This window comes from Aegilops tauschii, chromosome 7 (genome assembly GCF_002575655.3).
Source record: "Aegilops tauschii subsp. strangulata cultivar AL8/78 chromosome 7, Aet v6.0, whole genome shotgun sequence".
NCBI classification, from domain to species: Eukaryota; Viridiplantae; Streptophyta; class Magnoliopsida; order Poales; family Poaceae; genus Aegilops; species Aegilops tauschii.
In genome coordinates, this window is record NC_053041.3 from 149,954,907 (window position 1) to 149,970,596 (window position 15,690).

The following is a 15,690-nucleotide window of genomic DNA, read 5'->3' on the forward strand; positions in this document are numbered from 1 at the left end:
TTTTTTAAGGATGTCACATCTAAGCTTCCACAAATATATAATGCAACAACAGAAACAAAAAAAACTAAGACAAAAAAAATATACCACAAACCGAGTGAGAATTAGATGTGACATAACTATGTCACATCTAGATGTGTCCTAGACGGATCAAAAAATATCATGTTATAATATGATGATGGTAGCCAATAAGCGCCCGATGCCCTGGACCCAATCACCGGCCGACGACATGGCCGGTTGGAACTAACTAAAATACCTGGATTTCATCATCGGACATACTCCGTGTGCTCGACGGAGCATCTCCGGCGGCAGGCTACGGTGGCCGATGCGCCGGTCACTGGATTCAGGAACATCTGAATCGATCCAACGCAGCGAATGAAAAGCATGCAGCATTTTTAAAGATCTGAAGCAGCATGAACGTACATATACTAGTTTTTTTTTGCGAGTAGCATACTTGCTTTTTATTTTTGCGGCTGGCATGCTTGCTAGCTAGCTATTCTAGTAGCATCAGTAGTACTACAGTAGAATTCCTGGCATCCTGTCAGTTTTCAGCTGGCCCGTTGGACGGTGTCTCGCAGGCAGATTGGCTGGCCGGTCCGGCCTGATCGGGCGCGGCCAAAGGCAGCGACTGCAGTGGAGTGGCGCGCCTACCACCTGTCACCTCGTCTCCCTCCCTCCCTCCACCTCCACCCCGACCCCGGCTGGCGCCTCCACCTCCACCTATAAATACGCGCCCGCTCGCCGCAGAACAGAGAGCAGGCAAGCAACCGAGCATATGCAACAGAGCTACATAGCTAATTACGCCTCATAATCTCCCTTCCCGGCAGCTCCGAGCTGTATGTAGAGTGAGCCCTGCCACTGCTAGCTGACACAACAGCTTGCTGATTGATCATATCTCATAGTCCGGGATCAAGAGATCTCTGGGATCAACCTCGAGGGTAGTCGACCGGAGGAGATCAAGCAACCCAACCGAAGATGTCGGTGACTTCCAACACCCCGACGAGGGCCAACTCGCGAGTGAACTACTCGAACGAGATCCACGACCTGTCCACGGTGCAGGACGGCGCCCCCAGCCTCGCCCCCAGCATGTACTACCAGGAGAAGTCCTTCGCCGACTTCTTCCCTCCCCACCTCGGCAAGAAGGTGAGCGATCGAGCTCCCCGGAGATAGCCAGCCCATCGGCTGCCCGCAGCGGTCGATCGATCGCCGGCCATGGTTTTCTAGCTAGCTCGGACGTACGTGCTGCCGCTGAGGCTAACGTTTCGTCTGTTTGCGCGTGTGCAGGTGATATCGGAGATGGTGGCGACGTTCCTGCTGGTGTTCGTGACGTGCGGGGCGGCGTCCATCTACGGCGCCGACGTGACGCGCGTCTCGCAGCTGGGCCAGTCCGTCGTCGGCGGCCTCATCGTCACCGTCATGATCTACGCCACCGGGCACATCTCCGGCGCGCACATGAACCCCGCCGTCACGCTCTCCTTCGCCTGCTTCCGGCATTTCCCCTGGATTCAGGTACGCATACATATGCATCCGTCCATCATGCTTCTCGCCTTCATCTTTTGTCTCATGTACAGGCGGTAGCGAATGATACGTCGTTGTTCTCTAGGACTTCGTTACCAACATGAACGTGCAAAAAATAAATTGTCACGGCTTAATAATTAACCAGAGCTTAACTGATTTGGAGCCTAATATAACTAGCTTTCACCACTGCGGGTCAAATAATGCATGAGCGGTGCAGCAGATAATTAGTTAAGCTTAGCTAATAGAGCAGGATTTTATATGTGACAACATGTACAACCAGGGAGCTCTTCAACTACTGCAAGAACCGTATCATAATTCACAAAACGCATCTGGATCAGCCAGCCAAGCTGGACACAAGAACATATCCTATCATCCGAAACAGTACTCCTGTTGTATTTAAGTATATATAGCACAAGTTGGAGACTTGGAGTAGCTAAAAGACTTCCCTAGCTAGTCGCATGTTGGGTTGATCGGTGGCATGACATGTAGGCATGTAGCACTAGCAGCAAAGTAATACATGCTGAACATATATGAATGATTGGAAAAATTCAGATCTATAAACAAAAAATATAAAGAGATGGATAAGGCATCTCGATGCAGAACTATTTCATGATTAGGGAAGAACATGGCTTACCCTGAAAGCTCTTGTTAATTAGTCTCCACTAATTGCATCTTCCCCGGGCCAACCAAGGGGTTGACATTCGCTAATTTTTTAGAGGAATACTGTACTTCCTCATGGTTGCTCCCGGGCAGCCGTCCCAATTATTGCGGCATATGAATAACCTGCTGGAGTTTCTTAGAACATGGTCTAGCGGGCATAATTAGCAAACTTGAAAGCTGCTTCACATGATGAACTCGCCGCTCAAGTCAAGCGCACGGTATAAGCTCGACGTTGACGTCGACTATATGCCTATATTCGATCACAAATTAATCAACCGTGCCATGAAGGCCAGTAGTCGTCTTTCGGCAAAAGATTCCGATGTGTCCCTCCCTGCATGCTCCAGCCAGCCATGCCAACTTTGTGCCTGACAACACCATCTGATTCCATACCTGTGGTGCGTGTGCACAAAGATCATCACTGCCGGCCGGCCGACTTCTGGCGGGTCACGCTTAGATATGACAGGATTCGTACGATCTTTTCCGCGTAAGACAGACGACCTCCATCCGTCCATCCATTTGCTGGCCATAGACGTAAACTACATAGCGTGCATGCACGTAAAGGGAGGGAGCATATCGCATATGCACAACAAGCAGGACGGGGGGTCAAAAGCAAAGGCTGCATTGCACCCTTGTGTCGCATCACCTTCACGTCGTGCACGTATACCTACGCGCGCACCATGCGTGGTCTAGAGCGTGTGCAGCGTACGTCTCAATCCGTGGGCTTCTCCGTGTGCTTTGCTGATTGGGTGTTTGATCCGTGTGGCGATTGCGATGCAGGTGCCGTTCTACTGGGCGGCGCAGTTCACGGGGGCGATGTGCGCCGCGTTCGTGCTGCGGGCGGTGCTGCACCCGATCACGGTGCTGGGGACGACGACGCCCACGGGGCCGCACTGGCACGCCCTCGTTATCGAGATCATCGTCACCTTCAACATGATGTTCATCACCTGCGCCGTCGCCACGGATTCGAGGGCGGTATGTTGATTTTGCCACAAATCCTGTGTTTCCATTTGCCATGGATCTTGATTGGAGTTCTAGCTCTGTTCTTGTGCTGGTATTAATTTCTGCTTCTCTCTTTTTGCTTGGTGCAGGTGGGTGAGTTGGCGGGGTTAGCAGTTGGTTCCGCGGTTTGCATTACGTCCATCTTCGCAGGGTAAATATATGAAAGAATCACAAACCACCACACTGACTGACTTACTTTAGCAAGGAGTCGTTGGGGGCTTATTTTAACAGCTTGATTGATTCATTCGTTGTGTAGGGATAAAAAATACTAGTAAATTGATCACCAACCCACATCTTTTTCACAAAGAATTTGAAGAACCTTATTTTAATTGCAAAGGTGACGGCCGGACCCAGCTTGAGACCTGAGTACAGTCGATAGGTTCAGTGAACCGACCCAGCTTGCAAGAGTTCACTAGTTATGAATTGTCTAGGATTCTTTGAACCTTACAAACAGATAGATGACACATTATTCCTGGCCGTATTAGACAAACACAATACAAAAACATTTTTGAAAAAATAATACCAGACAGGAAAGATCAGCCATTGAATAATAGCCTTAGCTACGCACACACGTAGGACCAGAACTCCACAATGACATCTTGATTTTTAGCACCAGTCATGCATATTAGCTAAGACGAGGGGAAACGAGTGGCATTTGCAGGCCTGTGTCAGGAGGATCGATGAACCCGGCGAGGACTCTGGCGCCGGCGGTGGCCAGCGGCGTCTACACCGGCCTCTGGATCTACTTTCTCGGCCCCGTCATCGGCACTCTCTCCGGTGCCTGGGTCTACACCTACATCCGCTTCGAGGAGGAGCCCTCCGTCAAGGACGGCCCGCAGAAGCTCTCCTCCTTCAAGCTCCGCCGCCTGCAGAGCCAGCGGTCCATGGCCGTCGACGAGTTCGACCACGTCTGATCTGATCGGCCGGCCGGTGCAACTACACCCCACCCCAACTATATATATATGCTCTGTATTGGATTTGCATGCGTACGTACGTAAGTGCGCACGTATACGAGCGCGGGAAGCCATTTGTAACCAGTCAAAGTATGTACGATCCATGCATCTACGTGTTTGTACGGGTGTACCGTGTACGAGCGAGCTCTGTGCCAAAGGAACTGAGGTAGTATTGGATGGAGCTAGCTTCGTGTGTGTGTGTATACCATGGGTACGTAGATAGCGTGAGTACATGTCTGGTGTAACGCATTTGTATTTTTTGTGATTTTCTCCATGTGCCTACATGCATGTGTACTTTATGTTAACTCTTTCGCTTTGTACTGCGTCAGAGGTTGCATAAGTTTAATATGATGATGCAGCTAACGGAGCTTGCTTTGCCTGAAAAAGATCTGGAAGAAATATATGCTACACGGTATTAGTTGAGAAAAAACTTGTGAGGTCATGTATTTAATTGCCCTTTTTCCATGCAGATTTTGATATTAAATTTACTACTTTTGATTGCGATAGTTAAATATGGATGATATATCGAGTGACGTACATCACGGGTCTCATTGAGCAAATCGAAAGCCATCTCAATCAAGTGGAGGCAAAGAGGGCGACCAGCCGAGGCCTCGAGCGGAGTAGGGCCGCAAATATACTATTTCTAAAGATTATTGTAGTATAAAACTGAACAATTAAGTATTGCTAGAGCAAATCCACACACGAACTAGTAATGTTAGGTGATTTGATAGGCAACAATGGGTTTAGTGAGCCTACCAGTGTCTCCCATAGATGTGTGACAAGTCATACTAAAATTTATGTAACTTGATTTCCTTGTTTACTTTCGTGCAAAACCTTTTATTTCAGAAATTGACAGGAGCCCTTGTATACACCGGAAGAAGTCAAGCACCCAGACAAGCCTAAAAAAAAGAATTATATGTATGTACAATTGAATCAGCGTCATGTTATGCTCGCCGGTAATCAATGTTATTCCAGTGCCATGTAAAGAGTATGCATATATTGTCAACTTATTATTGAACCTAACTTGCGGCATTTTACAAACAATTCAATTCATACTCCAGAAGATTCTATAAATATGTTTACCTAACAATATTCCAGAAACCATAGGAAGATATCAGCTAGACATTAGACATTACGCTTTAGAGATCTCTACCATGACAGTTAATAATATTAAAATATACATATGCATCATATAATTTATGCAATCCTCAAAAAGTAATTGAAAGAGTTTTTCTGAAATGCATAATTTAAATTTAGTTATTTTTTGATGAAATACATTAGAACTAATAATAGAAAGCACTACAATTAATTTTTAACAACATTGCTATGTGGTCCCACACAAAAAACATTGTTATATGGCTAACTATGCCAACTAAGTAACCAAAATTATACTCACCAACACTATATTACAATTAAATAAGTACAAATGTTTGGTATAAAAATATTATTCTTTTAATTCGCCTCCGGTCTCTGAAAAAAGTTTGGAGCGAATGTCGCTGGAGGAGGAAATGAGGAGAGGATGTGGGAGGAGGGCATAAGGGGATGTGGAAATGCGTGCGCAATAATTAAGAAACGGAGAAGATTCGATGGGTGGATTAATTCATATAAAACACATATGTCACATATATTTAGCTTTACTTATTATAAATACTAATATTACATTTTATATGAAACTAAATCTGAGTTGTATTGATGACACTTTGCAAATTTAACAACTTTGAGTTTAATTCTAGTTCAAATCCTTGCTTCGCCTAAAAAACTCTGAAATTACATTCTGAATCACAAAACTAAGATGACTTTTAAATTTAAGTTTAATCACTGAGAACTTATAACAATAAAAAACCACTAATCTATTTTACTTATCAAAATCCATAAAATTTTATTCAAAATTTGAAGTTATGATGAATTTATATATATATAATTCAATTTTAAATATAATTAGGTGTGTAATAACAACTTTAAAACATGGATACACTCTTTTCTAGACTTGACTATAAATTTTAGAAACAACAATATCACATATTTGATATTTTTTTCAATTCTAAGATAAATCAATATATTTGTTTTCTAATATTTTAGGATGTGGCAGTGATTTGGTGTCCAAGACAACTATTGGCTCGAGGTGTTTGGATGTGAAATACTAGTTAAGAAATATTTTTATATAAACTAGTTACATAAGTTTAAAATGTGTAATAATAAATAAATAATCAGGTAGTCGTTGGCAGTTGGAAAAATAATAATTTTCCCCGCAAAAAAAAGGAAAAATAATAATTTAAAAAGCAAATCTTATGGTTATACAAAGATGTGTACTTTTGTAAATTGGAGTACTCCATAAATCACAAATTTATATTTCTGAGAATAATCTCGAGCAAATATGGACCAATTTACCATTTATCTTGGTAACAGTTTAAGTGATACCCATGGAAATCTACCATCTAATTTTTTTTTAAAAGGAGGATGACCCCCCGGCCTCTGCATCTGGGAGATGCATGCGACCATTTTATTGATTATTCTTGAGGACCTTATAAAGTAGTACAACAATATGCCTGAATCCGCCATCTTGGCAACATCTACCGCTACTCCAATCCATATGATGAAGGGGTGCAAGCTGGGCCAAATACCCAGACGTCTCACCTAAGCCTAACACCTAAAGCCGGAGGCCCCAACCGAGCCACATACCGGGTCCGGGGCACAAACCGGTCCGACGCACTCACATGTGCCGTCGCCGCCATCTTTCACTGGTCCATCTTCAGAGCAGATTGAGGTGCCAACCTTGGCAGGTGCCTCCGCCATCGACGCCACCATGACGCCAAATGATGACCTCCACCTACGCGAGTCCATCTCCAAGCAACGGACGCAGATCCATGCTAGGATAGTACCGCACTACCGTCGTCGCCCATCACCCACAAGCGCCACCCAGCCCCAAGGTTCCCAAAGCGGGCCTTCAAGAAGGGAACGACACCGTGAGCGTCGTCGCCGCCCAACAAAGTTTGGACTTTCACCCGGGAGACCTAGGGGAAGGGGAAGTGAGGGGATCAGTCCATACCGACGCCTCCAAGGAGGGAACGACGCCCTCAGGCGTCGCCGTCAACGCGGCCGGCCATGGCCGACCAGGGATTTCTCCTGAACTAGATCCCCGCCGCCAGCAGCGCCTCCTGTACAGAACCGGCGACCCAAGAAAGCGCCACCCGACAAGGTTGGCCCGCACGCCGAATAGGGGAGGAAGGGAGGCGCCAGATTGCGCGCACCAGCCACCGCAGAAACCGCCGCCGGCCGCCAACAACCACCGGATCCCGCCGCCCGCACGACTGCTAGCCGGCCGTGCCTTGCCAATGGAGCCGTCGCTCCAGATCCAGGGTTCCCCACGCAGAGGCAAGTTAACCGAGGCCCCGCCGCCACCATCCTTGGCGCCCCGGGCATGCCCTGCGGCTGCCTTAGGTGGCGGCGAGGAAGGGAAGAGGAGGAGGGGCGGCTAGGGAGGAGGAGGGAGGAGGAGGGGCGGCTAGGAAGGAGGAGGGGCGGCTAGGGTTGGGAAGGAGGAGCCATCAGCGGTCCGTCTGCTGAAATCTACCATCTAATAGTATATGGTATTTTCGTCTAGAAATTTATGTGTGGCGTCGGTTGACTATTTTAAAATTAGTGGAGGAGATTGTTGAAGGAAGAGATAGAACAACTAATAAAGATGTTTGTCCATGAAATGTCGAAATTCTGAGGCCGACCCAATGCTTTTGCACATTCATCGTTGTCTTTAGTGTTGGATCTCCGTGTAAAGACGGCTTAATTAGGAGACCACCCATCAATCAATTATAGAAAGTGAAATTTCTTTTATGTTAATCTGGATGATGTGGATCGATGTCCTTTCAAGGGAAAAGATGGAGCAGATTCCTGGGAGGCTAGTTAGAGCAGTGAACTCTATCTTTGCTTGTGTACATGCTCTAGTTAAACCGAGTCTTCTTAGGAACTGGTTATGAGATGCTCAAACCCATAATTATGACCGATTTTCCGTGCAACAATGGACAAGGCCGAAGGATGCCAACCGTGGTTGACGGTCCGATTGGTCCCTATACTGGACTAGTGAAAGCCAGAAGCTCTGTTCCGGAGTTGACTAGCCAGTGCCACTGCATGCACAGTAGCGTCCACAGTGTGTGCATACGTGCGGGGCGGGCCACATCGAGCTAAGCAGGGCCAGGGAAATCTCAAATCTGCGCTCCACTGAGGCCAACAAGAACTACACCTGAATCATCATCACCAATCCCCGACATGGAACGCGCGCGGTGGAGACGTCACAGCCGTGCACCACCCGTAGCGTAGCAAAAGCCAGAGTGCGCGGTGTCCTGGAAGGAGCCCCTCGCCGTCAACTGCGCCCCCACGCCGCCTTTGAGGTCAAGCACGCACGCGCGTGCGCACGGACCAGCGGGGAGGGGCTGAACGATCGAGCGCACACACATCGGTGATCGTTGTTAGAGCAACTCCAACAACAGTTCCCCTAGAAATTTTCCCCTAAAAATGTTTTTTTTGCCTTCCCGTAAAAGTTAGGGAAATTTTTTTGAAAGCAATTTTTGTCAGTTCCCTATCTTCTTCCCCTAAATGCATTTTTATTTTATTTTCAATTTTTAATTAAAGAAAAAAGCAAATGATTGCTAGCACCCGCCAGTCAGTGACACCGGCGGGCCGTGCGGTGGCCGTCGGCAAGGGGCATGGCATGGCGGCAGGCACGGACGACAACGGCTGGCGGCGGCGCCGGGCTGCGCAAGCTGCTACAGGTGTGGCGGCGGCGGATGGCATGGTGGCGGCGGTGGGCGCTGGCGACGGTGGAGAGCATGGCGGCAGCGGCGGGCGGCACGGGCACCGGCGGGTCGAGCAGGCAAGATAGCGTCGGGCGGCGGTGGAGGTCGTGGCAGCAGCAGAAATAGCGGGCGATGCAGGCGGCGGTGGGTCGTGCGAGCAAGATGGCGTCGGGCGGCGGCGGAGGGCATGTCGGCAGCAGCAACGGCTGGCGGCGGCGGGGATGGCAGCTGCTGGTCACGCGAGGCGAGGTGGCATCAGGCGGCAGTGGAGGTCATGGTGGCAGCGAAAGCGGCGGGTGGTGTAGGCGACGGCGGGTCGCGTGAGCAAGATTGCGTCGGGCGGCGGCGGAGGGCCTGGCAGCAGCACCATCAACGGCTGGCGGTAGCGGGCATGGCAGCAGCTGGTCACGCGGGGCGAGGTGGCATCAGGCGGTGGCGGCGCGACAGCTTTCCGGCAAAGTTCGGGTGGGGTGGCTGATTTCCAGCTGGCCGCGCGCGAAAGTTGTAGGCGGTTGCAATCCCACAAAAAAAAATACGGAAAGGTCATCTTCCTGTAAATCAGCAGGGAGAAAGAACTTTTGTTATGGGATCATCTAAAGATAAAGCCAGTTTACGAAAACTGTTGGAGAGACTTTTTTTCCTTCAACTTCTGGTAAACGACGATTATTTCAGAGATAGGGAACTATCAATGTTGCTTTTAGCCAGACACGCATCAGGTTCGCAGCGTTAACGGAACGGTGGCACTTGGACGTGGTCCTCCTGTTCCAACTTTTTTTTAATATCAGTACAGACACAAGCTCTCATATACACGCGCATATACTCATCCTTATAAATGCACACACGCACACTCTACCCTTATGAGCACATTCAAAAGACTGAGACAGCATATCATCTTAGGCGCATCGTCGTCGACGAGAACGTCTTCTCCCACTGAATGCGCATCGCCGGAAATCCTAAAATAAATTCAGGAATAAATGCGAACACCAGGATTTGAACCCTGGTGGGCTGGGGATACCACAGTCCTTCTAACTATCCAATCACAGGTTGGTTCGTCTAATCCAACTCTCTAAAATGTAGAAACCGGCGGTCGAATTCGATTTGGGACCTGACTGAATCTCACGAGGTTTTTTGGGACACTACGACTAGCTAGCAGTCCCCGGAATAGCAGAGACAGGCACCAAAGTGGACGGGGGATATATCATGCCTGTCCATCAAAGGCGGCCATGCAAAGTTCAAGTTCTCATGGGCCTTGGAAGTGTCTACATGCACTAGCTGCCGGCCTTGAAAGTGTTTACATGCACTAGTTGCCATCGATTAGACGGCCACATCTCTCCCACAGCCGGGTAAAACCTGAAAAAAAAAATCTACAGCCGGGCGTATCAAAATCCACGCCCCGAACGTGACCGCGCAACACATTTTTTCTCAGCACAATCACATACGTCAAACTTCACTCTTAAAATCCGTATTAAATCATGCAACACACAAAAACTACATAAATAATGTTGACACCAGATTTTGGCACGGTCAAGATTTTAATTAATATGGCTTCAAATGGAGAAGTGATCTACATAAAAAAGTTTCGTATTGTCGATATGAACATCTTTGAAGTTTGGGCCATCACTATCCGATCTCATCTCGAAGGCCAAAGTTGTGTTCGAAATACTGAGATTTTCTATTCAGAACACTATTCGGCTCATTACGCCCACAAGACCGCCTCGTATTGTAGCGACCAGACCTCAAATGGTTTGTGCTGCTGTGCACCAGTGTCATCCCTGGATCAGTAATGCTGACACGCACAGTACAAATGGAGGATTTATAACAGAGTAGCAATCACACACTTATTACATCGAATATCTCCAAAGAGATTAAGTATGATAAATATGGCTTAAGGCCATCTAAAAACGATAACAGCGGAAGACTTGGAAGATAAGTGAGTCCATCAACTCCAGCGGCATCACTGAGTATAAGACCACGACCTAAGGCACCTTACTCGTCGTCTGAAAAGTCTGCAACATGAAACGTTGCAGCCCGAAAACGGGTCAGCACATAGAATATGCTGGCAATGTAACACATAGAGTATAATGAACAATAATAATGCTACACTACATGCATATATGGCTGGTGGAAAGCTCTATGGTTACAGTTTTTGCGAAAAGCCAATTTTTCCCTACTGCAAAGGAATAAATTTTATTTAACTATCATGGTGGTTGTGAAACATTGAGATGGTTGACAGCATCTCAATCCCAATTAAGTGTCATCAATAACCCAACAAAATTAATTAGAAGTAACATGGTGATGAGATTCACATGATAATCCAAGTACTAGATACTCAAGTTGTCCATAACCGGGGACACGGCTAACCATGATTAGTTTGTACACTCTGTAGAGGTTTGTGCACTTTTCCCCACAAGACTCGATCGCCTCCGCTTGATTCTCGCACTACATGATGTTTGAGAAACGGATGACCGAGACACAGTCTTTCAGAAGTGTTTGCACCTTACGTATGGGTAGACAGTTACACCTACTTTCCCCTACATCTGCTAGTCTACCACTGTAAGAGTTCACACAACTTAGTCAACTATGCTAGAGCCCATAATAGCTTGCGGCTGCACACGGAAGTTTCTAGCATGAATAATCTTATGATCCCTTTGAGCCTGGGTGGCGGTCTAAAAGAAAAACAGGCAATCCTGGAATACCCAGGTACCTCAATCCACCCAGATGTGAGTTTTAGTTGCCACCTTAGGTAAACCATTATTAACAATCTCACATCTGTCATGAATATCACTCAAACCCAATCCACGTCTACGAGCATAGCATGGCAATATAATAGCAACGTAGAAGTAACTCCCAAGGGTTTGATAATGAAACAGGTAATAGGTACTACCTCAACTACTTCCCAAAGTCCCACAATTTAATTAGATCCTAATCATGCAATTGTGTGAGGAAAAGATCTAATGCAATAAAACTGGGTATGGAAGGTATGATCAAAGTGTTACTTGCCTTGCTGATGATCCGCAAAACCTAGCGATTCGAAGTAACAGGCGGCACACTCCGGGTACTCAATCGCAAACAAACAAGCAGACAATCAGTACTCCTCTAATGCACAGGTAAAACTCGAATGAAAGATCCAACCAGAAAGTTCAACTTAAGAACTCCGGTTTGCAAAAAGAATCAACTCGAACGAAGCAACGAAAGTCAAACGGCGAAAGAAACAAGCTTCGTTTACTAATCTGGATCTAGGTCAAATTTTACAGTAGCAAAAACTTGTTTGAGTAGGTTAAATGGAAAGAGAATTTCGACACGAAACTCTAGGCGCTTGAATCGCCTGATTCCGATAAACGAGCGAAAAGTTAAACAGAAACGAAGATTCGATCAGAAATTGAAATCTGAAATAATCGCGGAAAAATCCGACGAAAAAGAAAAATGGACGAACGGTTAAAGAACGGACGTTCGTTAACAGAGAAAATCCGACGAACATGTTCGCTAAAACGAACGGGTCGGTGAACGTTCACAAAATAACAAAACCGAAAAAAAACCGATCTAGGGTTTTTTTAAACAAAACCGGCAACTGAACGGCGGCGTGGTATACCTCGTCGGGAGCGGGCTCCGGCGGGGCTCCGGCTGCTCCGGCGAGGGCGGCGGGGTGCGGGGGTGCGAGGGGGTGCGAGGGGGCGGCGAGGGGGCGGCGAACGGCGGCGGGGCTTGGGCTCCGGCTCCGGCGGCGGCGGGGTGCGGGGCAGGTGCGGGCGGCGGCGGGATGAGAAGGGGGGGCGGCCTATTTATATGGGGGGGGGGGGTAGCGGCTTGGAGGAGGGGGCAAGCTCCGGCGGCTCCCGTGTCCAAGCCGGACTCCGGCGGCGGCGGGCGGCGTGCTGGGGAAGGAGACGGCGCGGGCGGGCCGGCGGCTCGGCTGGGCCTCGGCCCGGTCGGGCGGCGCGCAGTTTTTTTTTTTAAAATACGTTCCGCGGAAAAATTCGTAGAAAAATAAATAAAAGTCCAAAAAAGATAACATAAATTTTCCCCGTCTTGTTAGAAAATCTAGAATAGGGTGAACATTTTTTTAACACCAATATTTGTTTTTGAAAACATGCAATATTTTTTTTAATGCAATTAAAATTGCAACAAAACTCCGAATAAATTCCAAAAAATGATTTTAACATTTTTCCTCCAATATTTCAATTGTTTTGGAGACGTCATATTTTCTCCTCTCGTTTATTTTTTTTAAAATGAAATATTTTTCCAGAGAGAAAATAATTAAAACCAAAATCCTCGTTTTATTATTTGATGGAAATCAAATATGAAAACTCAAGAAAATCCCCATCTCTCTCCGAGGGTCCTTGAGTTGCTTAGGATTTATCGAGGATTTGTCAAAATGCAATAAAATATGATATGCAATGATGATCTATGTATAACATACCAAATTGAAAATTTGGGATGTTACAAACCTACCCCCCTTAAGATGAATCTCGCCCTCGAGATTCGGGTTGGCTAGAAAACAGGTGGGAGTGGTCCTTCCGTAGATCTTCCTCTCGCTCCCAGGTGGCTTCATCTTCCGTGTGGTGACTCCACTGGACTTTGCAAAACTTGATAACCTTACTGCGGGTAACTCGCTGGCATACTCAAGAATCTTAACTGGTTTCTCCTCATAGGTCAAATCACTTTCCAGCTGAATCGCTTCCAGTGGGACAGTATCTCTCAGTGGTATCTCAGCCATCTCTGCGTGGCACTTCTTCAACTGGGAAACGTGAAATACATCATGAACTCCAGACAATCCTTCGGGCAATTCCAGCTTGTAGGCAACCTCTCCCATACGTTCCACAACTCTGTATGGTCCGATAAAACGGGGCGCTAACTTTCCCTTAACTCCAAAGCGCTTCACTCCTCGAAGTGGTGATACTCGAAGATAAACTCTGTCTCCGACTTCGTGAACTGTCTCCTTTCGTTTAGAATCCGCATAACTCTTCTGCCTGGACTGGGCTACCTTGAGCCTATCGCGAATCAACCTTACTTTCTGTTCAGACTCCTTAATCAAATCAGGTCCAAACAACTGACGGTCTCCAACTTCGTCCCATAACAACGGTGTTCTACACCTCCTTCTGTACAAGGCTTCGAAAGGGGCCATCTTCAAACTGGTTTGATAACTGTTGTTATAAGAAAACTCTGCATATGGCAAGTTGTCGTCCCAACTAGATCCATAATCTAGTGCACAAGCTCTCAACATGTCCTCCAAAATCTGGTTGACTCTCTCGGTCTGTCCATCTGTCTGTGGGTGAAAAGCTGTACTAAATTCCAGCCTGGTTCCCAATGTTTCATGTAACTGCTTCCAAAACTTCGAGGTAAATTGGGTTCCTCTCTGTGATACAATGGTCCTCGGAACTCCATGCAAACATATGATCCTGGTCATGTATATCTTTGCCAACTTAGCACTGGTGTAAGTGGTCTTTACTGGAATGAAATGAGCCACTTACGTCAAACGGTCGACTACAACCCATATTGAGTCATAGCTTGAACGAGTCCTGGGTAATCCTGTGATAAAATCCATGCCTATTTTATCCCACTTCCATTCGGGTATCGGCAATGGCTGTAGCAATCCTGCTGGCTTCTGATGCTCTGCCTTTACTCTCTGACATACATCACAAACTGCTACATACTCTGCAATATCCTTCTTCATTCCGGTCCACCAGAAAGTATTCTTCAGATCCAAATACATCTTGGTATTCCCTGGGTGAATCGAGTACGGTGAATCATGGGCTTCTTGCAAAATCAACTTCCTGATCTCCGGATCATTTGGCACATATACACGGTCCTCAAACCATAAGGTATCGTGCTCATCCTCACGAAATCCCTTGGCTTTTCCTTTGCTCATCTTCTCCTTTATCTCTTCAATCTCCTTGTCTGTCTTCTGAGCTTCTCTGATCCTTTCCATCAAGGTAGACTGAATCTCCAATGTCGCTAAATAGCCTCTTGGGACTATCTCCAAACATAGCTCGCGAAGGTCCTCGGCTAACTCCTGAGGTAACTCTCCTGTCATGAGGGTGTTGACATGACTCTTGCGGCTCAACGCGTCTGCTACTACGTTAGCCTTTCCTGGGTGATAATGCAATCTCATATCATAGTCCTTAATAAGCTCCAACCATCTCCGCTGTCTGAGATTTAACTCCTTCTGCGTGAAAATATACTTCAAACTCTTGTGATCCGTATACACCTCACAATGGTTTCCGATGAGAAAATGTCTCCATGTCTTCAATGCATGCACCACGGCTGCTAACTCCAAATCATGCGTAGCATAATTCTTCTCATGGGGTTTAAGTTGTCGTGAAGCATATGACACAACTCTTCCTTCCTGCATAAGCACTGCTCCAAGTCCTCGATGAGAAGCGTCGCAATAAACTTCATAGTCCTTGCGTTGATCTGGCAGAATCAACACGGGTGATGTAACCAATCGTTTCTTCAACTCTTGGAAACTAGCTTCACATTCCTCAGTCCAATTGAATTTGGTGTCCTTCTTCAATAGCTCAGTCATGGGCTTAGCAACTTCGAGAAATTCTCGATGAATCTCTGGTAGTATCCTGCAAGTCCAAGAAAACTCCGGATTTCTCCAACTGTCGTGGGTGATTCCCAACTTGTCACTGTGTCAACCTTGGCAGGGTCCACTGCTATTCCTTCTCCAGAAATAACATGTCCAAGGAATCCAACTTCCTTCAGCCAAAATTCACATTTGCTGAACTTGGCATATAACTGATGTTCTCTGAGCTTCTCAAGTACCAATCGCAAAT

The 15,690-nt window shown here is 46.8% G+C and overlaps 1 protein-coding gene across 1 annotated transcript; it reads left to right on the top strand.

The window, feature by feature from the left end:
• The first annotated feature begins 573 nt into the window (after nucleotides 1–573).
• On the top strand, nucleotides 574–4,513 carry LOC109754140 (aquaporin NIP2-2). The gene is made up of 5 exons (XM_020313068.4): nucleotides 574–1,140; nucleotides 1,282–1,506; nucleotides 2,953–3,147; nucleotides 3,264–3,325; nucleotides 3,836–4,513. Exons 1-5 carry the CDS (start codon nucleotides 973–975, stop codon nucleotides 4,086–4,088), a joined length of 903 nt encoding a protein of 300 aa, XP_020168657.1. The 5' UTR covers nucleotides 574–972; the 3' UTR covers nucleotides 4,089–4,513.
• Nucleotides 4,514–15,690: the final 11,177 nt, after the last annotated feature.